Source organism: Trichechus manatus, unplaced genomic scaffold, assembly GCF_000243295.1.
Source record: "Trichechus manatus latirostris isolate Lorelei unplaced genomic scaffold, TriManLat1.0 scaffold00029, whole genome shotgun sequence".
NCBI classification, from domain to species: Eukaryota; Metazoa; Chordata; class Mammalia; order Sirenia; family Trichechidae; genus Trichechus; species Trichechus manatus.
In genome coordinates, this window is record NW_004443965.1 from 13,011,157 (window position 1) to 13,034,442 (window position 23,286).

Consider the following 23,286-nt stretch of genomic DNA (forward strand, 5'->3'; position numbering starts at 1 on the left):
GTGCCAGTAATGCCGGGGTGAGATGGTATCTCATTGTGGTTTTAATTTGCATTTCTCTAATGGCTAGTGATCGCGAGCATTTCCTCATGTGTCTGTTGGTCAAATGATATATTTTAAGGGAAACCATACACTGTCTACTCATAAAACAGTGGTTCTCAACCAGGGATGATTTTGCCTTTCAGAGACATTTGGTAATGTCTAGAGACATTTTGGATTGTCTCAAGTGGGGTGGCAGGGGAGGTGTTGCTATTGGCATCTAATGGGTAGAGGCTAGCGATTTTGCTAAACATCCTATAAAGTACTTTTGACATTTTGAGCCCATGAGCTAAAGACTGCTCTCTGCAAAGCCTAAAATACGTACACTCTGCCCCTTGACAGAAAGTTTGTTGATTCCAGCTCTGATCTCTTCTATATCCTGTTTTTCCCTCCCTTAATCAGCTACCACTGGAAGCCTTTGAACCTAATTTCTCTATTGACCTAACACTGCTTTCTCCCAATCTCTGTCTGATCGTCTCCTCTGTCTCCCACCATACTTCTCCCATGATTCCACTGCAGCCATCTTCTAATCCTGCCTGTCCGTCTGTTAATATTTACTCAGGATTAGTCACTCCCTTGTGCTGATGACTTGGCATTTATAATTAAAACTCTAGTCCAATTTCTAGACCCTCTACTGGATGTAACCATCTGCATAGTTCCCAGTCATTTCCAAATTAAAATGCCTAAAACACATTCTCTAAAGTCATCCTTGACCCCACTTGCCCATTCTTGATCCCTGTTCCCCCGCTCCCGAAACATGCAAACACTTTTACATTCTCCACACATATCCAATTAGTTTCTTAAATTGTGATGGTTTCTCTGAAACACCTATGGTACTCCTATTCCATCCACAAGACCTCGCTACTGTGTCTAGAATCCTAGATTCTCCTACTTGATTTGTTCAGTATCTCTTCCCTCTCTCCTACACCATCGTTTTCTTAAAAATAAAGGAATGACATTATTTGAACATTTTACTTATAAAGTCCATCCTCCTTTATGAAACAGCAGACTACAAGCTGGCCACAGTTCAGCCTTACTTGCAGCCTTACCTGTAACTTCCCTGTATACCTTTCAGTCTATCCACAGTAGACTTCCTCAGACACGCTGGGAATTTCACATCTCCATGTCTTTATTCATGCTATTCCTTTTTTACTTATAAATGGCCTTACTTCCTGTACAAATTCAAAAGCCCAACTCAAATGTCACATCTTTGGTTCTTGCCCAACTTCTTTAGGCAGAATTAATTGCTCTTTACATAAAAGGCCAGGTGTTGTCAAAGCACGCAATCCTGCTAAACCAATAATCTCACAGTATGGTATTACAGTTATAAGGTTCTTGTTGAACTGAGGTGAATGTGGTAAATATGTTTGTAAAAAAAGAAACCAGAAAACAAATATTGGTAGCAACATCAAGATAGGTGTCTAGCACCCCAATATGATTAAAGAACAACATTCATATGAGTGCATAAATTCTATGGTGGCAGTTAAACATCATGATTTTATAGCTTGACTAACAGCAGCTGGGAAGGTCTTTAGAGGTAAGAACTTAGCTGTGTAGCCTTTTAATTCTGGCCCCACAATTTTTTTTTTGCAAGTAATATGTCTGCAGTTTCTTCAAACTGTAAAACCTTATTTAGGAAATTAATTTTCTAAGCTTTCAGTCATGTAATCAAGTTTTTTTTATTTGTTGTATTATTTAAGATCCTGTATATAGACATCTATCAGTTTGGCTTCCAGTTGAGACTTCTAAAATTTTCTCTCTTTTTTAAAAATTTGAAATAAAGTTTACAATCCATTCTGTCTCCATCCCCACAGTCACTAATCATACAGGCCACAACTGTCACTCACCCTAAAATTCTGCAGTAATCTACTATAGAAAATGTATCTCTGCCTCTTCTGTGTTTGCTTCCTTCCAACTCATTCTCCACACAGAAACCAAAACGAATTTTTAAAAAATTTTTGAACTGATTGTATCATTTCACGCTTAAAATGCTTTAATGATTTGCCTTTGTCTTAGGATACAGTCCAAACTCCTTATTGTAGCTTCACGGCCCTAACTGATCTATCCCCAGCTTACCTGTCCACCCTTCTAGCTCCCTACTACCCCTGCACCACCTATTTTCTAACTGTTCTAATAGACTTTTCCTCCCTTGTAAGGGCTGCCCTCCCTAGTCTATGCCTTTGTACTTATGTTTTTATCTGTTTAGAATAGTCTTCCCTAGTTTTTTTTTGCTAGCTAACTTCTTCAAGTATCTGCTTAGAAGTCATTTCCTCAAGGAGCCTTCCCTGACATCCCCAGTTTGTGAGATGCCCATCCTATTCAGTCCGCAGGCTCTCCAGGCAAGGCAAAGAGTAACATCTGCCTCTGTGCTTTCCACTTACCCTCAGTCTACTCTCTTGTTACTTCACAATTAATGTTCATTTTAACCTAATTTCAACCTGTACCAAAATACTAAGAGGAAAGAGGTGAGAAGCCTACCATACAACATGCTCTTACTACATACCAGCTGCTGCTGAGTCGATTCAGACTCCTGTACGAGAGTAGAACTGCACTCTGCAAGGTTTTCTTTTCTTTATTTATTTTATTGTACTTTAGATGAAGGTTTACAGAGCAAACTAGTTTCTCAATAAACAATGCATATTGTTTTGATGGTTTTCAATGGCTGATTTTTCAAAAGTAGATCACCAGGCCTCCTTCTGAGGCATCTCTGGGTATACTTGAACCTCTAGCCTTCTGGTTAGCAGGTGAGCACCTTGGTTGATGTAAACCTGCCTTAAATTATATTCGTCATAAGAGGTTTGGGTGGAGGTGGGATTGGTATGCCCTACCTCCTGAAGTAAGACTTCCTTAGAAAGCCAGCTGTGATGTTTTGAAAAGTTCGTTGTGTTAAATCTAAATCTACCTTCTTTATAATTTTGCCCATTATTCTTGTTTTGCCTTCTGAAACAAGACTACTTAACCCCTGTGGGGAATGACTTTTTGGAATGTTAGAAATCTAGAAATAAAGGTACTGTTCAGGGGCATCTGGGTATTGACACACCTCTACCCTCCTTGAAGATGTAACCTCATCTTTGACCTCATTAGTTTCTGGAACCATGATAACCATTGTTGCTTTTAATAAATTTTGTATCCTTGGCCTAATTTGCATAAATTTTATTTTTTGTTTATTGTAGTTTAAGTGAAAGTTTACATTTCAAGTTAGTCTCTTGTACAAAAATTTATACATACATTGTTATGTGACCCTAATTGTTCTCCCTATACTGTGACAGCACTCCTTGGCCTGATAAATTTGGAACTTAATCTACTCTTAATGTGTGCGAGTGTGTTTATGTGTATCTGTCCATGTGTCCCCTGTTCTCAGCAAAAACAGTTCAGTCCTCTTCTACTGATAGCCCCACTAATTCTAAAGTTGGTTATTATTCATTCTTTTACTTGGTTTCAACTTATTGCTATCTTTTCCCTTAAGACAAAGTTTTAATTTGTCAGTATTGCTCTTTATAGTTGGTGTCCATGTGACATTGCATTACTGTCCTTCCTTATCTTTAAAAGAGTAATTGATGATAGATTTCTTTTAGCTTTAAAAAGTCTAGAATTCATTTAAAATTACTTAGAGTTACTTAAAATATACCATTTTAACAAGCCAATGTAAATCTCTTGTAGGGCACTTATATGATGGCTATGATGAAGAGTATGATTGTCCCATTTTAGATGAAGATAGAGTAAGTACAACGTTTTAATAAAGTATACATTTGTTGAATTTGTTGTTGTTAGCTGCCATCAAGTTGGCCCCTGACTCAAGGCAATCCCATGTAAAATGGAATGAAATGCTGCCCGGTCGTGCACCTTCCCCGTGATCAGTTACAGATTAGACTCTTCTGATCCATAGTAGATCACCAGGCCTTTTGTTCCTAGTCCGTCTTAATCTGGAAGCTCCACTGAAACCTGTTCAGCATCACAGCAACACACAAGCACCACTGACTGACAGGTGGTGGCTGCATATTAAGTGTATTGGCTGGGAATCGTTCCTGGGCCTCCTGTATGGAAGGCAAGAATTCTACCACAGAAACACCAATGCCTCATTTTGTTGAATTTAGTGAGAAAGTTAACCTCAGTTTTCTAAAGGAGCATTCCTCTTTTTTTTTTTAACCTTTCTTACAGGTAGTTGATGAGTTAGAAAACCAAATGAAAGAAGGTGGAGTTATTGTTGATTACCATGGTTGTGATTTCTTCCCTGAACGCTGGTTTCATATAGTTTTTGTGCTGAGAACAGATAACAATGTATTGTACAAAAGACTTGAAACAAGGTAAGAAGGAAACACATTGAATTCTTAAAGCATAGTACAAATTTTATTAAGATTCTAGAAGTTGGTCAAGTTGGGTTCTATTTGAAAATATGACTACTTACTTGATCTCTTGTTATAAGCCAGGTCTATATGATGTCAACGTTTTGAATCTGAGAGAAATAGGCCCATTTGTGAAAACATAGGTAGTACTTTCTAATTGATTAAATGTCCATCTCAAGTGATAATTTGATTTAGTAAAACATACTATGTAGAAAACTTACTTAGCCATACTTTATCCTTGATCTAAAGCCCTGCTAGGAAAAGACAGAGGAACTCTGGGTGATGCAATGGTTAAGCGCATGGCTGATAACCAAAAGGCAGTTCTAACCCACCAGCTGCTCTGCAGGAGAAAAGACCAGGCAATCTGCTCCCATAAAGATTACAGCCTAGGAAACCTCTGGGGCGGTTCTACTCTGTTATACAGGGTCGCTATGAGTTGGAATCCACTAGACGGCACACAACAGCAACAACAGGAAAAGACAGCCAAGCCAATAGTATCATTTGCTTACTGAATGAACATTATCCACTCACATTATCCTCACATTAAGAACTGGAAAGCTTATGAAAAATTAACAAGATAAATCAGCCTTTCACGACCTTTAAAATACATTTGAGCTAACCCCCAACAGAGCATCAGATTCAATCCAGAATAAACAGAAAAGAGAAAATTTTATGGAAAACTTTTCCAGCATCTTTTGATCCAAGCTGTGAGAAGATGGGGATTCTAGATGCATGTAAAGGGCAGTCTCAGGAAGGAAAGCTCAATTTTGCTGAAGGTCAGGTTCAGAATTTGTGGTTCTCACTGAATGTAGTCAGCTCTGACTAATCATTATTGGATGGGATACTTGAAAAAGTCCTTGCACAAGGGAGTATAGAAGCAACTAGATATGGGGAAAGTTTGGTTGGGACTAGACCTAAAACTTCATCATCTTTCTTAAAGCAGTGAAAAGCTATTAAAAGTTTTCGAGTGAAGAAGTAATAGGAACTCTCTGATTGATAATTTCTAAAGACAGCATATGGTACATATGCCTTTTCTCAAACAACACTATTTAAAGGTTTGGCAAAAAAGTACTGTTTTATGTAAATAGCCAAAGACTGACTAACATATGAAAAAACTAAAAAAGCTAGTCTTTTTTGTTGTTGTAAAAATATATATAACATACATTTGCCAATTCAGTGTTTTTCACTATATAATTTATTAATGAAACCAATTACTAATCATGTACAACCATCATTAATATCCGTTGCCAGATTTTCCATCGCCATAAACAAACTCAACTTTTTTGATTTTTGACTATTAAAAAAGTTATAAAGTCAGCCACCCTTTATTAAAATAACTCTTTAAAAAAAAATAATATGCCAAAAAAAAAAAACCAGTTGCTGTTGAATCGATTCAGACTCATGGTGACCCCATGAGTGTCAAAGTAGAACTATGCTCCGTGAGGTTTTCAGTGGCTGATTTTTTACAAGTAGATGGTTAGGCCTTTCTTCTAAGGCGCCTCTCGGTGGACTCAAATCTCCAACCTTTTAGTTAACAGCCAAAATACATTAACCATTTGTACCACCCAGGAATTCCAAAAATAGTATATTGAGATATAATTCACATATCATACAATTCACACATTTAAAGTATACAGTTCAGTGGTTTTTACTATATTCAGATTTGTGCAGTCATCACCATAATCAAATTTAGAACATTTTCATCATGTCAAAAAGAAGCCCTAGACCCATTAGCAGTCACTCCCCGTTGGACTGGCTTCTTTCAGTTAGCATAATGTTTTCATGGTTCATCCAGGTTGTAGCATTTATCAGTACTTCATTCCTTTTTATTGCCAGATAATATTCCATTGTATGGATATATCGTGTTTTATTTATCCATTCATCAGGGATGGACATTTGGATATTTCTACTTTATGGCTCTTATGAATAATGCTGCTATAAACATTCATGACCAAGTTTTTGGGTGGATGTAGTTTCGTTTCGTTTTGAATATATACCTAGAAATGGACCTTTTGGGTCACATGGTAACTATGGTTAACATTTTGAGGAACAGTCAGTTTCCCACAGTGACTACACTGTTGTACATTCCCACCAACAGTATATGAGTTTTTCGATTTCTCCACATCTTCACTAACACTTGTTATTATCTGCCTTTTTGATTGTAGCCATCCTAATGAGTATGAAATGATATCTCATTGTGGATTTTTTTTTTTATTGTACTTCAAATGAAGGTTTACAGAGCAAACTAGTTTTTCATTAAACAATTAGTACAAATACTGTTTTGTTACATTGGTTGCCAACTCCATGGCATGTAAACACTCTCCCCTTCTCAACTTGGGTTCCCTGTTACCAGCTTTCCTGTCCCCTCCTGCCTTCTTGTCCTTGCCCCTGAGCTGGTGTGCCCATTTAGTCTCATTTTGTTTTATGGGCCTGTCTAATCTTTGGCTGAAGGGTGAACCTCAGGAGTGACTTCAGTACTGAGTTAAAAGGGTGTCCAGGAGTCATACTGTCAGGGTTTCTCCAGTCTCGTTGTGGTTTTGATTTGCATTTCCCTAATGATGATGATGTGGAGCTTCTGTTCGTGTGCTTATTGGCTATTTATATATCTTCTTTGGAGTAATAGATTGTATTTTTACACAAATAACACACACCTTCTACGTTTGTTTGCCGGCCATGCCCTCCCCTCCCCCACGAGGCCCTCCCCCGCCATGAGGTATTTTTGTAAGTATGCTATGCTGATTTTTTTACAGCAACATGTGAAAGAGGATTGGCATGGCAGCACTTGTGAGGGTGCCATGAGGAAGAAGGGCATGGCCAGAAAACAAATGCAGAGAGCATGCATTATTTGTATAAAAATACATTATATTTGAATCCCTTGTCTTTTTTTTTTAAGTGGATTGTTCTTTTTATTATTAAGTTGTAAGTGTTCTTTATGTATTTTAGATGCAAGTTCTTTATGAGATATATGATTTTGCAAAAACTTTGTGTTTTCATAAAGTTACTCACCTTTTGAATTCAATTTAAATTTGATTATTACAAGGTTTATCTAATTTGCATTTGAATATTCTTTAACTTTTCAACTAGCTAATCAGTTTGGTAATTTACTTATCTGCCTAAAGATAACATAAGTTAATTGGTTTCAATACATTTGGAATTGGTGAAGTACAGGTATGAAGTACAGTACAGTGTGATCAAATACCCAATTAGTATATTGTACTCTGTATTGTATGTATTGCATTTTATTATATGCCATTGTGAGGTGCTGAGCCACCTGGTCAAAAGCAATTTGGCCTATGGTCAGTTCCTGAGATCTGGACCACACTTGAGTCTAATGAATGGGGGCTGACCAGATCAAGAGGGACCACCTAGTATCTGATGTTGACTAACCTCAGGAGGCATAAATGTAATTTATCATGGCCACATGGGGAGGCCAATAAGAGCCGTGAACCCTAAGGCTCAGATGAGCTTCCTGTTTGGTGACTATGCACAGGAGAGGATAGCTTGTCCCTCTTTGGTACATGTAAGCTCTGTGCTGGGACCCCTCCCACACCTCTCCCTATGTGTTTCTTTGTTTGTGTCCTTTTTGGTTGTAATCTGTAGTTGTAAGTATGGTATACTCTCCATGAGATTCTGTGATTCATTCTAGTGAATTAACAAACCCATAGGGGCAGTGAGAGCCAGCAGGGGCTGGCGTCTGCCTATTTGGGGTGCTAGGGTCAGAGAAATGCTACATGGGCACCTGGTCTGAGGAAGGTATCCTTCTAACGTGAGCTCTGACCTAGCTCTGGGTGCTATTGTCAGAGAAATGCTGCATGGGCAGCTTGTCTGAAAGAAGGTGTCCTTCTAACTTGTGAGCTCTGACCCAGCTCCAAGTGGTTAGGGTTGGAGAAAGAGTGCCACACGAGCAGCTTGCAGTGAGGGTAGAGAAGTGACAGTGACAACTGGACCCATCTCCACACTTTGGGGATTGGATTCATGCTGATCCTTACCACGCAGTTAGCAGTGAAGGTGGTGTTTGCCCACTTTGCCCCTTACTTAGTACAGCCATCTACTTGTTTTATTTCTGTATATCTTAACTCCTAACTTTATTGATAGCTAAGACCATCACCATAGATTTCTTATTTATCTCATAGTTCAGAGTCTGACTTGAAGTAGGTAGGTACTCATGTTTGCTAATTGATTGGTAATGAATTGAGTGGCTGACAAATTGTTGGGGGGAGGAATTCAGGTAAACTTAAACATTGGTCTCATGGTTCTTAGTTTAGCCCTCTTGTCAAGGCAATCTCTCATATTACAGGTACCAGTGTGTTTTCTCTAGGTAGAGACTACACGAAGTATTTTTTCTTGATCTTTTTTGTATTCAAAGTGTCTAGTTTCTGGTATGTTCCTAAAATCCCAGTTAATGCCATTCAGTTTGCCTTTTGTTTCTTATTGCTGTCTTTGCCTTTTAGGGGTTATAATGAGAAGAAACTACAAGACAATATTCAGTGTGAAATTTTTCAAGTTCTTTATGAAGAAGCCATGGCATCCTACAAGGAAGAAATAGTGCATCAGTTGGCTAGCAATAAACCAGAAGATCTAGAAAATAATATAAATCAGATATTGAAATGGATTGAACAATGGATTAAAGATCATAGCTCTTGACTTACAAGATTGGCACATGACAGTAACTCTTACATCTCTCTGCCCATATAGAAATTGTCCAACTATCAGTAAAACTGTTGTATTAAAATTGTGTTGCAGGACTGGCATGTGGATAGCATAAAAGGTTTATGCCTGGGCTCTTTTTTCTCCATGAGAAAGCTAAACAATCTCAAATATAATGAATATAATATTATTAAGAGTTGAGAGTAAAGACTGTCATCATTTAATGCTTCAACTGTTAAAGGATAAGTAAATCTGATGAAGTGGGTGGATATCTGTTAAATTTATTACAGAAGAAGATGAAGATGATCTCTTAAAATAAAACTTAAGGCTTAAGATAAAGTGTCAGTATTCCTTTTTCTATTCTTAATTTAAAAAATGGGAAGTGGTAATAATTGCACTTTGTACAAAATTCAAACCAGGACACCCCTGTCTGCCAACCACCCCAGATACTCTCCCTTTAAGAAATAATGTTTCTGATCTTACATATCCTTTCAGAGATCTTATGCCTATGCCTATACAAAGCATGTATATGCATTTTTTTAAAGTATATGGATGCATGCCACACACACTATTCTGTACCTTTTATTTTTTCATTTAACATATTTTGGAGATAATACCATCTCAAAACATACAGAGCTCCCTATTTTTTATTTTTAGTATATTCACAAGACTGTGCAACCATCATCAGTATCTAATTCTAGAACATTTTCATCACTCCCAAAAAGAAACCCTAAATTCTCATTAGCAGTATTCAATGGATTACTGTATAGTGAAATGACATAGGTCTATTTATTGTTAATGAAAAAGCAAGAGGCAGAACAGTATGCTGGTGGCGCAGTGGTTAAGAGCTCGGGTGCTAACCAAAGGGTTGGCAGTTAGAATGCACCAGCCACTCCTTGGAAACCCTGTTGGGCAATTCTGCTCTGTCCTATACAGTTGCTATGAGTCAGAATGGACTTGATGGCAACAGGCTTTGTTTTTAATTTGTGTAAAAATAAAATAAGGATTTATCCGTCTGTGTTTATCCAGAGAACATGTCTTGAAGGACAAAAGGAAAGAAATGACAGTATTTACTTCTGGAGAAATAGATGGAAGTTTGAATTTTCACTACACATTTTTGTACCATTTTCAATTTTTTCCATGGTCATGTATCACTTTAAAAACTTTTTTAAAATTAGGGATATGTAACATACCATATCAATAGAATAAAGGACAGAAAACATAATTTCAATACACATAGAAAAAGCATTTGATAAAGACTGATTCCCCCCCTCACCCCCCCAGATCAGAAAAATACTGCTAATGGGCGTTCAGGGTTTCTTTTTGAGAATGATGAAAATGCCCTGGGATTAGATAGTGATGATAGTTGTACAGCCCTGTGAATGTGAAACAAATAGTCCGTTCAACAAATGTCCTTTCCCGCTTCCCATCCAGTCCATTCTGACTCATAGTGACCCTACAGGACAGAGTAGAAATGCCCCATTGAGTTTCGAAGGCTGTGATCTTTACAGAAGCTTCAGAGTAGCTGACGGGTTCAAACTAGGGCATCCAGTTTGTTCTGGTTCAAACCCCTGCTGATAATTAGCATTTTTAAAAATTTTATTGTTGCTCATTCAAAAATTTATACACAAATTGTTTTGTGACATGGGTTGCAATCGCTGCAATGTGTCAGCACTCTCCCCCTTTCCCTTTCCACCCTGGGTTCTCCACGTCTATTCGTCCAGTTTTCCTAACCCTTCCTGCTTTCTAGTCTTTGCGTTTGGGTAGGTGTTGTCCATTTGGTCTCCTATACTTGATTGATCTAAGAGGCACATTCCTCACGTGTGTTATTGTTTGTTTTATAGGCCTGTCTAATTGGTTTTAAAGTTATAAAGATATTAAGCTTCTCTGATAATCATAAATGCCTGAGCATCTAATGTGTACATAACATTGATCTTACTCTATAATCAGGAGGAATTTTAGATCCTCAATTCAGAGTCTCATTTTGCACTTACCTAGGTAAGTTTACTTTTGGAAAGTGGGTGGTTAGGGAAAACTTGGACTGGATGTAGAAAAGAAGAATAAAAGAGGTTTGTTTCTGTGAGAAAAGGAGTTAGTTCTCGTATTTAAACCAGAGTAGCTTTTAGACCCAGCCACGTTTTAATTTTTTTTATTGTACTTTAGATGAAGGTTTACAGAACAAATGGTTTCTCATTAAATAGTTGGCACACACATTGTTTTATGACATTGGTTGCCAACCCCATGACATGTCAACACTTTTCCTTCTTGACCTCGGGTTCCCTATTACCAGCTTTCCTGTCCCCTCCTGCCTTCTAGTCCTTGTCCCTGGGCTGTCATGCTCCATTAGTCTCATTTTGTTTTATGGCGTTGTCTAATCTTTGGCTGAAGGGTGAACCACACGAATGACTTCTTTACTGAGCTAAAAGGGTGTCTGGGGGCCATACTCTCAGGGTTTCTCCAGTCTGTGTCAGGCCAGAAGTCTGATCTTTTTTTGTGAGTTAGAATTTTGTTCTACATTTTTCTCCAGCTTTGTCTGGGACCCTCTGTTGTGATCCCTGTCAGAGCAGTTAGTGGTGGTAGCTGGGCACCATCTAGCTGTACTGGACTCAATCTGGTGGAGGCTGTGGTAGTTGTGGTCCATTAGTCCTTTGGACTAATCTTTCTTTCCCTTGTGTCTTGTTTTCTTCATCCTCCCTTGCTCCCAAAGTAGTGAGACCAGTGGAGTATCTTAGCTGCTCCCAGCCACGTTTTTTGACCACTACAGAGTCCCTTCAGTTATTCCAAGGGTGTTGGGTATTAGGAAACATTACCAAATTTTTTTAACTAGAGTAATTAAGCTAATAACCCACAATGCTTTGATGGGGCTAGAGTGGTAGGGCCCAACTTAGGAAGCATAGGGTAATAAATCATCCCCCAGCAGCAGCTTCCCAGGAGCATTGGGCCATTCCCCCCAATTCCCTCCAAGGACCACGTCTTTGCTCCAGCTGTGCCTTTGGCCTAAAATACCCTCCTTTCTTTTTAGTAGTGAAATCCTACTTTTCAAGGTGCGCCTCAACCTCTGCACTCTGGCTCAGATCCACCTCTCTTTTTATAGGACTCCTGTAAAATTTAACATTTATTTAGGCACACACGGTCTTGTTCTGTTTTTGCCAATCTCATGCTATAAGCTGTATTTCGGTTACCCCTTGTAAAATATGTGCTTTGAAGCCGGACAAGAGCTAACATCCTCCCTCCGCCGCCTGAGATCGAGGTCCTTGTGAAAGGGGCTGCATGGAAATTTCACACTTATTGTTTATTGCCAATGGTATAGGCCTAGCTTCCTGGGTATTGTGGTATTGTTAATGCTAGCTTGCACAGTTCCCTTTTGCATGCTCCTATGATTTTAATTCGTTTTCCTCCTATCCCCGCCTCATGCTTTCCCATGACTGAAGTTTAACTAAGTTTCTCTTTGAGAAGTAAAACCTTGGAGAGTAGAGTAACTCATCTGCAACGTGATAATAACGGGGCAAGATGACCTTCAAGGATTGTCAGGTGTAACCACCAGAAAAAACTATAATCTTGTCCATATAAAAACTTTCAGCGAGTCTCCAAAGGGGAAACAGATCTTTTGGAGGAGCTCATTCCCCTCCATCTCCTGTATATCGATATACAACAAAACACTCTTGCTCCTCACCTCACCTGTCTCGGTATTGGCTTCTGCGGCAGGCGGGTCAGACCCGCTATTGGTAACACTGGTGCAGAGAAGGAGATGCCAGGCGAGGGAAGCGCCTACTCCCGGCCCAGGGCGGCCTCTCCCACCTTTCCGGTCTGGGCTGGCCGGGCGGTCACGTGGCCTGGAGGACGCGGTGGCAGCGGCGCGCGCGCGCGACCTGGAGGCTCTGCGCCTGGTGAGCGCGCTAAAGGGGGTCCCCGCGGAAGGCATGAGGGCGGCGGGAGGGAGTTGAGAGACGCGGTTCCGAACCTCTCCGCAATTGGTGCTGAGGAGGGTGCCCGGGACGAGACCTGCCAAGTGGGAACCGTGAGTGGGGTGGCCCCGGGGTGGGGGTAGGGGGTGCGGGGAGATTCGTGGAAACTCGGCAGGTAGTGAGCAAGGCGGCACATTGGTTTACTTTCCCCTAATTGTAGTTAATAGCCTCATCTGTCAGTGAGAAGAATTGAAAGACTCTGTTTCTGACCCTCTTCTTCTCCCCTTTTTTTACTTTTTTTCTATTTTGAGCCTTAAAATAGCGTACTAAATGCAACGTAGTATTTTGGATTGGATCCTAGAACAGAAAAAGGACATCAGTGGACAAACTGGGAAATCCTAATAAAGTCTGTGGTTTAAATAATAGCATGTACCAGTGTTCATCTCTTAGTTGTGATGACTGTATCCTAATTTTAACATGTACATTCTGTATACCGGAGCTCATTGTACTGTCTTTGCAAGCTGTCTGTAAATCTAAAATTATTCTAAAACAAAAAGTTAAAAAACAAAGTTCCAGTACAGCAGGTCGTTGTGCAGCCGGAGATCCTGAGTTAGCTCCTCTCTGAGAAGCCTGACAGGAATTGAGTGTTCAACGAATTTGTTTGCTGAGGTGGAGTTGCCAGCAGAAGAGTAAGACTAGTGAGTGTTGATGCTTCTAGCCGGAGTTTCCTGGGCAGGAATCTGCTTTCTTTTTCAATTCTGTCTGTAAAATATCTAGGGAACACCTGTTATACACAAACAAATGAGACACATACTCCCTGTCTTAGGGAATGTGTAATAAAAATATAAGTTGGGTAGGAAGTAAGACTGTTAAAATGAGCTAGGAGGGCTCAGATACAGAAGTCACATCTGGCTCAGGGAAATCAGGAGGCTTCTGGAGGAAGTGGCTGTCGTGAACTGAGGGGGCGTGGAAGGAGAAAGCATTCCTGGAGTCAAGAATGGCACCAGCAGAGCCTGGAGGTGACCAAGCTGAGAGGACCTGGGAGCAGGTGCCATCCCTCTCACGGAAGCACAGAGCACACCTGGGGAGTCCTGACATGAAACTGGAAGTGAGAACGATCTTTGTGGAAAACGGGGTGACATTTACTTTAATTATATATGCCATGGGAGCCATGGAATGTTTTAGGGAAATAGAGGGGTGTCATTGGATCTGTGCTTGGAGATGATTGTTTTGGCTAAGTAGCATGTAGGACAGCTAGGAATAGACCAAATAGGGAACCAATTGGTTAGCCCAGAAGATGTAAAGAGCCCAGAGCAGTGAAGTTAACGTGCAAAGAAGTTCATAGTTTCAGGAGATTTTTGTGGAAGGTCATCATGAATTGAAGCCGATTTGACAACAGCGAACACCAACAATAACAAGAGGACCTGGCAACTGAAGGGATGTGAAGACCAAAGAGAAGAAAGAGTAAAAAACAACTCCAAAGTTTTGGGTCTGGGTGTTTGGGAGCATAGTTGATGCATTTACAGAAATAGAGCACTCAGGAGGAAATGTGATTTGAGGGGCAGAGGGCTAAGGAATTTGTTTATGAACATGCTGTGTTTCAGTTGCTGTCAGGATATCCAGCTGGAGATGTGTATGTAGGAGTTTCAGGAGTGGAAGCCAAGCAGACAGAAGGAACAGGAAGAGGAAAGAAGCCAGAGCAGGCAGGAAGGAGGAGAATCTGACTATCGTGGGTTTGAGGAGCCAAGGTGGACCAGAGGACTTAGGAGGGTTGGTCATTAGTGTCACAGGCAGTTGCAGAGGGTGTGGAGGGAGAGGAAAGAGACTCGATCTTGGATGTAGCAGTCAGGAAATACTGGTCACTTTTTTTTTTCTTTTTTAAAAATATTCTATTGTTTTTTGGTGAAAGTAAACACAGCAAAACAGGTTCCTATTCAACAATTTCTACACATATTGTTCAGTGACGTTGGTTACATTGTTCACATTGTGTCTGCGTTCTCATTATTTCCGTTCTAGTTCACTGGTCATTTTTTGTTTGTTTGTTCATTGTTGTAGTGTAAGTGAAAGTTTACATTTTAAGTTAGTCTTTTATACAAAACTTTATACATACATTGTTGTGTGACCCTAATTGCTCTCCCTATACTGTGACAGCACACTCCTCCTTTCTACCCCTGATTTTCCGTATCCATTCAATCAGCTCCTGACCCTCTCTGCCTTTTCATCTCACCTCCGGACAGGAGCTGCTTGTTTGGTCTCATGTATCTACTTGAGCTAAGAAGCTCAGTCTTCACAAGTATCATTTTATGTCCCACAGTCCAGTCCAATCTTTGTCTGAAGACTTTGCCTCGGAAATTGTTTTAGTTCTGGGTGGACAGAGAGTCTGGGGGCCATGCTTTCTGGGGTTCTTCCAGTCTCAGTCAGACCACTAAGTCTGGTCTTTTTACTAGAATTTGAGTTCTGCACCCCACCTTTCTCCTGCTCCATCAGGGACTCTCTGTTGGGTTTCCTGTCAGGGCGGGTCATTGGTAGTAGCCGGGCACCATCTAGTTCTTCTGGTCTCAGGCTGATGAAGTCTCTGGTTTATGTGGCCCTTTCTGTCTTTTGGGCTAATACTTTCCTAGTGTCTTTGGTGTTCTTCATTCTCCTTTACTCTAGGTGGTTGGGACCAATTGATGCATCTTAGATGGCCGCTTGCAAGCTTTTAAGATCACTGGTCACTTTTTAAGAAAGTTAGTGGAAAAGTAGGAAGCCTATCTGCGCACAGTCTGCAATTTATTCATCCTATGGTCTTTCCCAAGTGGGCAGGCACTGGGCAAGAAGTCAGAGACGTGGTTTCTAGTTCTGTCTCTGCTATTAACTAATTGTGTAATTTTGGTTAAGTCAGGTATTCCTTGATTGGAAAGGAAAACACCCTTTAATAAAACCAAAAGGACCCTTTTATTCATAGCAACACCTAATAGCCCACAGAACTTGTGTTCTATGGGGCACGCTTTGGAAAATGCTGATGTAGAAACAGAATTTTAGAGCTCTAAAGAACCAGTAAAATAAAGTAAAAACATCTTATCCAGACCTCTCATTTGACAGATGAAGAAGCTGACATTTCAGTAAACATTGATTTGGCTACTATGTTGTTGTTGTGTGCCATTGAGTTGATTCTGACTCATAGTCACCTTGTATGACAGAGTAGAACTGCCCCATAGGGTTGCCTAGGCTGTTATCATTATGGGAGCAGATAGACAGGTCTTTTCTTCCAAGGAGGCACTGGTAGGTTCTAATTGATGACCTTTTAGTTAGCAGCTGAACACTTAACTTGGCACCACCAGGGCTCCTCTGATTACTATAAAACTAAAACCAAACCCGTTGCCATTGAGTGGATTCCGACTCATAGTGACCATATAGGACAGAGTAGAACTGCCTCATAGGGTTTCCAAGTAGCAGCTGATGGAGTCGAACTGCCGACCTTTTGGTTTGCAGCCGAGCTCTTAACCACTGTGTCACCAGGGCTCGTTGGCTACCCATAGGTGCTTTCAAATATATTGTATTGATGCTGCCCAAAATGACCCTGTGAAGTAGTTATTCTTGAGCCCATTTTGGAAATGAGAAAACAAGCTTCGAGACATTATATGACTTGCCCAGGACCACAGACTGGCAGGTGGTGGAGCTGAGATTTGAACTCAGGCCTCCTGAGTCAAGGTCTCCTCTGTTATACATCTTCCTGCCTCTCTGATCAATTACATTAAATTTATTTAAACAGGTTGAATGGAAGCTTAGTATTTTAAATATTTTCACTTTCTTAGAAAAAATGTGTCACAAAGGTAGAGTTTAATTTGTACCATTGTTGGGGTCCATTAAGTTGATTTAGTAATGACTCTATGTGACAGAGTAGAAATGCACCACTGGGTTTTCTAGGCTGTAATCTTTATGGGAGCCGACTGCAACATCTGAGGAGTGGCTGGCTGGGTTCCAACCACACACCTTTTGGTTAGTTGCCAAGTGCTTAACCGTTAAGCTACCAGGGCTCCTAATTTGTACTGTATTACATACTAATGTTACTATTAGACATATAAAACATGGGAGAGTAGACTGTATACAGTCCCCAAAGTTTCATTTTAAAAAGCAGCATGAGGCAATAGAAAACTCATTATGTTCAGCTCTGAACAGGAAGAAGAGGAACCCGTGGCGCCTGGATATACGTAGTGCATTAAAAAAAAAAAAAAAAAACTTAGCAAATTCTTCAATTGCTTACTCTTTCCTCTTCTGCCTTTTTTCCCAATCAGTGTTGACCAATTCCATTTTCTTCACTGCTGCCTGCCTAATTCCAGCCACACCTTCCTTAACACAAACTTAAGGTTGCACTCAGGCAGCAGAAATCTGCTCTAGGGGTGAAAAGACCTCCCAAGGGTAATTCTTTGATTCAGTTAATAGTTTCCTATTTCTTTGATTCAGTTAATAGTTTCCTATCTACTTTAACAAATAAAAGTTGATACAGTTACTTTTTAAGCAAATAACCTTATAAAAAGAACCAAGATGATTTCATAAAAGTTTTGGGAAAAATGTATCCAACAGGCTGTGTTGAGCGTTACTAAAACTAGGTTTTATACTTTTACTTTCTGCTGTATTTAATGTCATAAATAATAGAAACGTGGTACACTATCAATCTCATTGAGATTCTTCAAATAATATAAAGAGTAGCTGTTTGATGTCAGGAGTCTGGGTTCAAATTCTGGCTCCACCCCTAATTAGCTGTGTTACTCAACCTCTCTGTGCTTCATTTTAATTGTCTGTACTTAAACAATAATAGTATTGTCTCATAGAGTGTGAAGATTAAGTAGAATAAGCTTAAAACAGTGCATAGCACATGGAAAGCAAGCAACAAGTGCTAGCTGTTATTATATCATTATTTTTTTTTAAATTGTTGATTTAAGGAGTGCAGTTTAATCATTTTCCTATCTAGAAGAGCATAACTGATTAATACACATCTCATCTTCTCCCTTAATGCAGTTAAATGGCTCTTATTTTTTGTTTTTTAATTTTTAAAATCAAATTATTGAAGTATAATTTATGTATTATAAAATGCACCCATTTTAAGTGTGAGGTTTGATGAGTTGTAACAAACCACCATTGTAGTCAAGTGTTATGGATTGAATTGTGTCCCCCAAAAATGTGTATCAACTTGGGTAGGCCATGATTCCCAGTATTGTGTGATTGTCCACCATTTTGTCATCCGATGCGATTTTCCTATGTGTTGTAAATCCTACCTCTAAGATGTTAATGCCACCACGTGTCTGTCAGTTTGTCGTAGTGTTGTGGCTTGCATGTTGCTGTGATACTGGAAGCTTTGTCACTGGTATTTCAAATACCAGCAGGGTCACCCTTGGTGGACAGGTTTCAATTGAGCTTCCAGACTAAGATATACTAGGAAGAAGGATTTGGCAATCTACTTCTGAAGAAACTCTATGGCGGAGTTCTGCTCTGTGCTGTAGGGTCGCTATAGTCGGAATCACCTTGGCAGCAACGGGTTAGGTTTTTTTTTTTTTTTCCTGAAGAAATTGGCTAGCGAAAACCTTGTGAATAGCAGTAGAACATTGTCCGATATAGTGCCGGAAGATGAACCCTTCAGGTTGGAAGGCACTCAAAAGACAACTAGGGAAGAGCTGCCTCCTCAAAGTAGAGTTGACCTTAATGACATGGATGGAGTCAAGCTTTTGGGACCTTCATTTGCTGATGTGACATGACTCAAAATGAGAAGAAACAGCTGCAAACATCCAGTAATAATCGGAATGTGGAATGTACGAAGTATGAACCTGGAAAAATTGGAAATCATCAAAAATTAAATGGAACGCATAAACATGGATATCCTAGGCAGTAGTGAGCTGAAATGGACCGGTATTGGCCATTTGAATCAGACAATTATATGGTCTACTATGCTGGGAATGAAAAATTGAAGAGGAATGGTGTCACCTTCATCATCAAAAAGAACATTTCAAAGTCTATCCTGAAGTATGACACTGTCAGTGATAGGATAATATCCATACATCTACAAGGAAGACCAGTTAATATGACTTATTCAAATTTACGCACCAACCACTAAGGCCAAAGATGATGAAACTGAAGATTTTTACCAACTTCTGTAGTCTGAAATTGATTGAACATGCAATCAGGATGCATTGATAATTACTGGTGATTGGAATGCAAAAGTTGGAAACAAATAAGAAGGATTGGTACTTGGAAAATATCGCCTTGGTGATAGAAACAATTCCAGAGATCACATGATAGAATTTATGCAAGACCAATGAATTCTTCATTGCAAATACCTTTTTTCAGCAACATAAACGGCAACTATACATGTGGACCTTGCCAGATGAAATACACAGGAATAAAATTGACTGCATCTGTGGAAAGAGATGATGGAAAAGCTCAATATTATCAGTCAGAATAAAGCCAGGGGCCGACTGTGGAACCATCAATCACTCATATGCAAGTTTAAGCTGAAGTTGAAGAAAATTAGAACAAATCCACAAGAGCCAAAGTATGACCTTGAGTATATCCCACCTGAATTGAGAGACCATCTCAAAAATAGATTTGATGCATTGAACACTAATGACCAAATACCAAATGAGTTATTCAAGGACATCATGAAAAGACAGGAAAGAAAGAAAAGACCAAAATGGATGTCAGAATAGACTCTGAAACTTGCTCTTGAATGTCAAGTAACTAAAGCAAAGGGAAGAATTGATGAAATAAAAGAGCTGAATAGAAGATTTCAAAGGGCTGCTTGAGAAGACAGAGTAAAGTATATGATGAAATGTGCAACGACCTGGAGATAGAAAACCAAAAGGGAAGAACATGCTTGGCATATCTCAAGCTGAAAGAACTGAAGAGAAAATTCAAGCCTCAAGTTATAATATTGAAGGATTCTATGGGGCAAAATATTAAACAACGCAGGAAGCATCAAAAGAAGATGGAAAGAAGAAGAAGATGGAAGGAATACACAGAGTCACTATACCAAAAAGAATTAGTTGACATTCAACCATTTCAGGAGGTAGCATATGATCAAGAACCAATGGTGCTGAAGGAAGAGGTCGAAGCTGCACTGAAGGCATTGGCGAAAAACAAGTCTCCAGGAACTGATGGAATACCAGTTGAGATGTTTCAACAAACAGATGCAGCACTGGAAGTTCTCACTCATCTATACCAAGAAATTTGGAAGACAACTGCCTGGCCAACTGTCTGGAAGAGATCCATATTGGTACCTATTCCAAAGAAAGGAGCTCCAGTAGAATGCAGAAATAATCCAGCAATATTATTAATATCACACACAAGTAAAATTTTGCTGAAGATCATTTGAAAGTGGTTACGGCAGTACACTGACAGGGAGCTGCCAGAAATTCAAGCTGGATTCAGAGGAGGACATGGAAGGAGGGATATCATTGCTGATGTCAGATGGATTCTGGCTGAAAGCAGAGAATACCAGAAAGATGTTTATCTGTGTTTTATTCACTGTGCAAAGGCATTGGACTGTGTGGATCGTAACAAATTACGGATAGCATTGCGAAGAATGGGAATTCCAGAACACTTGATTGTGCTCATGAGGAACCTCTTCTTAGACCAAGAGGCAGTAGTTCAAAGAGAACAAGGGGGTACTGTGGAGTTTAAAGTCAGGAAAGGTGTGCGTCAGGGTTGTATCCTTTCATCATACTTATTCAGTCTGTATGCTGAACAAATAATCCGAGAAGTTGGACTATATGAAGAACAGGGAGGCATCAGGATTGGAGGAAGACTCATTAACAGCCTGTGATATGCAGATGACACAACTTTGCTTGCTGAAAGTGAAGAGGACTTGAAGCACTTAGTGATGAAGATCAAAGATTATAGGGTTCAGTACAGATTACACCTCAACATAAAGAAAACAGAAATCCTCACAACCAGACCAATAAGCAACATCATGATAAATGGAGAAAAGATTGAAGTTGTCAAGGATTTCATTTTACTTGGATCCACAATTAAAGCCCAGGAAAGCAGCAGTCAGGAAATCAAAGGACACATTGTGTTGGGCAAATCTGCTGCAAAAGATCTCTCAAAAAGGAGGGAAAAGTCTTCCTTTTCCAACTACGTATCTGTGTGAGGACAAGTTTTCCTTATATACTTCAGCCAGAACTACATACTGGAACAGACTGAATACCAAAGCAAATGTGAGACTCCACCAATCTTCCGTTAAACCAATCATTAAAGAGATTGACAAATATTAAACAATGAAAAAAGAAAAAAAAAGATCTCTTTACAGTGTTAAAAAGCAAAGATGTCACTTTAAGGGCTAAGGTGTGCCTGAGGCAAGCCCAGGTGTTGTCAGTCACCTCATATGCATAAGAAAGCTGGACAACGAATAAGGAAGACTGAAGAAAAATTAAAAACAAAAAAACAAAAAACCTATTGTCCTCAAACTGTTTCCAACTCATAGGGACCCTATAGGACAGAGTAGAACAGCCCCATAGGGTTTCCAAGGGGTGCCTGGTGGATTCAAACTGCCAACCTTTTGGGTGGCAGCCGAACTCTTAACCACTATGCCACCAGGGTTTCCAAAGAATTGATGCCTTTGAATAACGGTGTTGGTGAAGAATATTCAATATACCATGGACTGCCAAAATAAGGAACAAATCTGTCTTGGAAGAAGTAAAGCCAGAATACTCATTAGAAGCATGGCGAAGGACATCATGCTTGGTAAAATAGAGGGTCAGCGAAAAAGAGAAAGGCCCTCAAGGAGATGGATTGACAGAATGGCTACAACCATGGGCTCAAACATAGCAACAATTGTGAGGATGGCGCAGGACCGGACATTGTTTTGTTCTGTTGTACACAGGGCACTATGAGTCTGAATTGACTCGATGGCACCTAACAACAACATGATGTTAATGAGGCAGGATTAGAGGCAGTTTTGTTAACGAGGCAGGACTCAATCTCCAATATTAGGTTGTATCTTGAGTCAATCTCTTTTGAGATATAAAAGAGGGAAGGGAGCAGAGAGACAAGGGGACATCAGACCACCAAGAAAGTAGTGCCAGGAGCAGAGTGCATCCTTTGGACCCGGGATCTGTGTGCTGAAAAGCTCCTAGACCAAGGGAAGGTTGATGACAAGGACCTTCCTCCAAAGCCGACAGAGAGAGAGGAAGCCTTCCCCTGGAGCTGGCACCCTGAATTCGGACTTCTAGCCTCCTGGACTGAGAGAGAATAAATTTCTCTTTGTTAAAGCCATCCACTTGTGGTAAGACATCAAGGTACAGAACTTTTCCATAATGCCCTTTGAAGTCAACCCTCCCACTGCAGACAACCATTCATCTGTTTTCTGTCACTGTAGATTAGTTTTGCCTACTTCAGGATTTCATACAGTACATGCTTTTTTTCATTAGCATAAAATCTTTGAAATCCATCCACATTGCACGTATCAGAAATTCACTGCTTTTTATTCCTGAATATATTCTATTGTGTAATGTACCACAGTTTGTTTCCTGTTGATGGACCTTTGGGTTGTTTCCAGTTTTTAGCTAATACAGATAATGCCATGGACATTCATGCACATGTCTTTGTATGGACATGTGTTTTCATTTCTCTTGAGTAAATACCAAAGAATGTTTTGGGCCACATGTTTATAAGAAACTGCCAAACTGTTTTCCAAAGTGGTTGTACCATTTTATACTCCCCCCTAAAAGTGTGAGAGTTTCAGTTATTCCACATCCTCAGAACACTTGGAATTGTCAGTGGTTTGTAGTGGAATCTCATTGTGGTTTAAATTTACATTTACCTGATGACTAATGATGTTGAGCGTCTTTCCATCCATGTACCTTTAAAAAAATTATTTTATTGTTGTTGTTGAGAATATACACAGTAAAATAAACACCAATTCAACAGCTTCTACATATACAATTCAGTGACAATTGATTCTTTGAGTTGTGCAACGCTCCTCACCCTCCTTTTCTGAGTTGTTCCTCCCCCATTAACATAAACTCACTGCCCCCTAAGTTCCTATCTGACCTTTCAAGTTGGTGTTGTCAGTTTGATCCATATAGATAAAGAGCACAATGCTCAAGGCAGACATTCTTGTACTAGTTAAGCTAAACTATCATTTGGTTTTAAGAAGATGTCAGGGGATATTTTTGGTTTAAGTTTTAAAGATTATCTCAGGATAATAGTTTCAGGGCTTCATCCAGCGTCTATGGCTCCAGAAAGTCTGCATGCATGGTTTTTTTTTTGCCTATTTTTTATTTTATTTTATTGTTGTACTTTAAGTGAAAGTTTACAATTCAAGTTAGTCTCTCATACAAAAATTTATACATACGTTGTTATGTGACCCTAATTGCTCT

At 39.7% G+C, this 23,286-nt stretch overlaps 2 protein-coding genes across 2 annotated transcripts in view; both read left to right on the top strand.

The window, feature by feature from the left end:
- Positions 1–9,353, top strand: part of AK6 (adenylate kinase 6) — a 15,918-nt gene extending 6,565 nt beyond the window's left edge. Inside the window, exons 3-5 of the mRNA NM_001286154.1 lie at positions 3,697–3,755; positions 4,195–4,340; positions 8,831–9,353. Of these exons, the coding sequence (NP_001273083.1) occupies positions 3,697–3,755; positions 4,195–4,340; positions 8,831–9,023 (398 nt within the window). The 3' untranslated portion in view covers positions 9,024–9,353. The remainder of the gene's footprint in view (positions 1–3,696; positions 3,756–4,194; positions 4,341–8,830) is intronic.
- A 3,503-nt stretch (positions 9,354–12,856) lies between these two features.
- The window catches only part of CCDC125 (coiled-coil domain containing 125), a 53,661-nt gene continuing 43,231 nt past the window's right edge, over positions 12,857–23,286 (top strand). The window contains exon 1 of the mRNA XM_012555015.2: positions 12,857–12,913. The gene's annotated coding sequence lies outside the window, so the exon portion shown is untranslated. The remainder of the gene's footprint in view (positions 12,914–23,286) is intronic.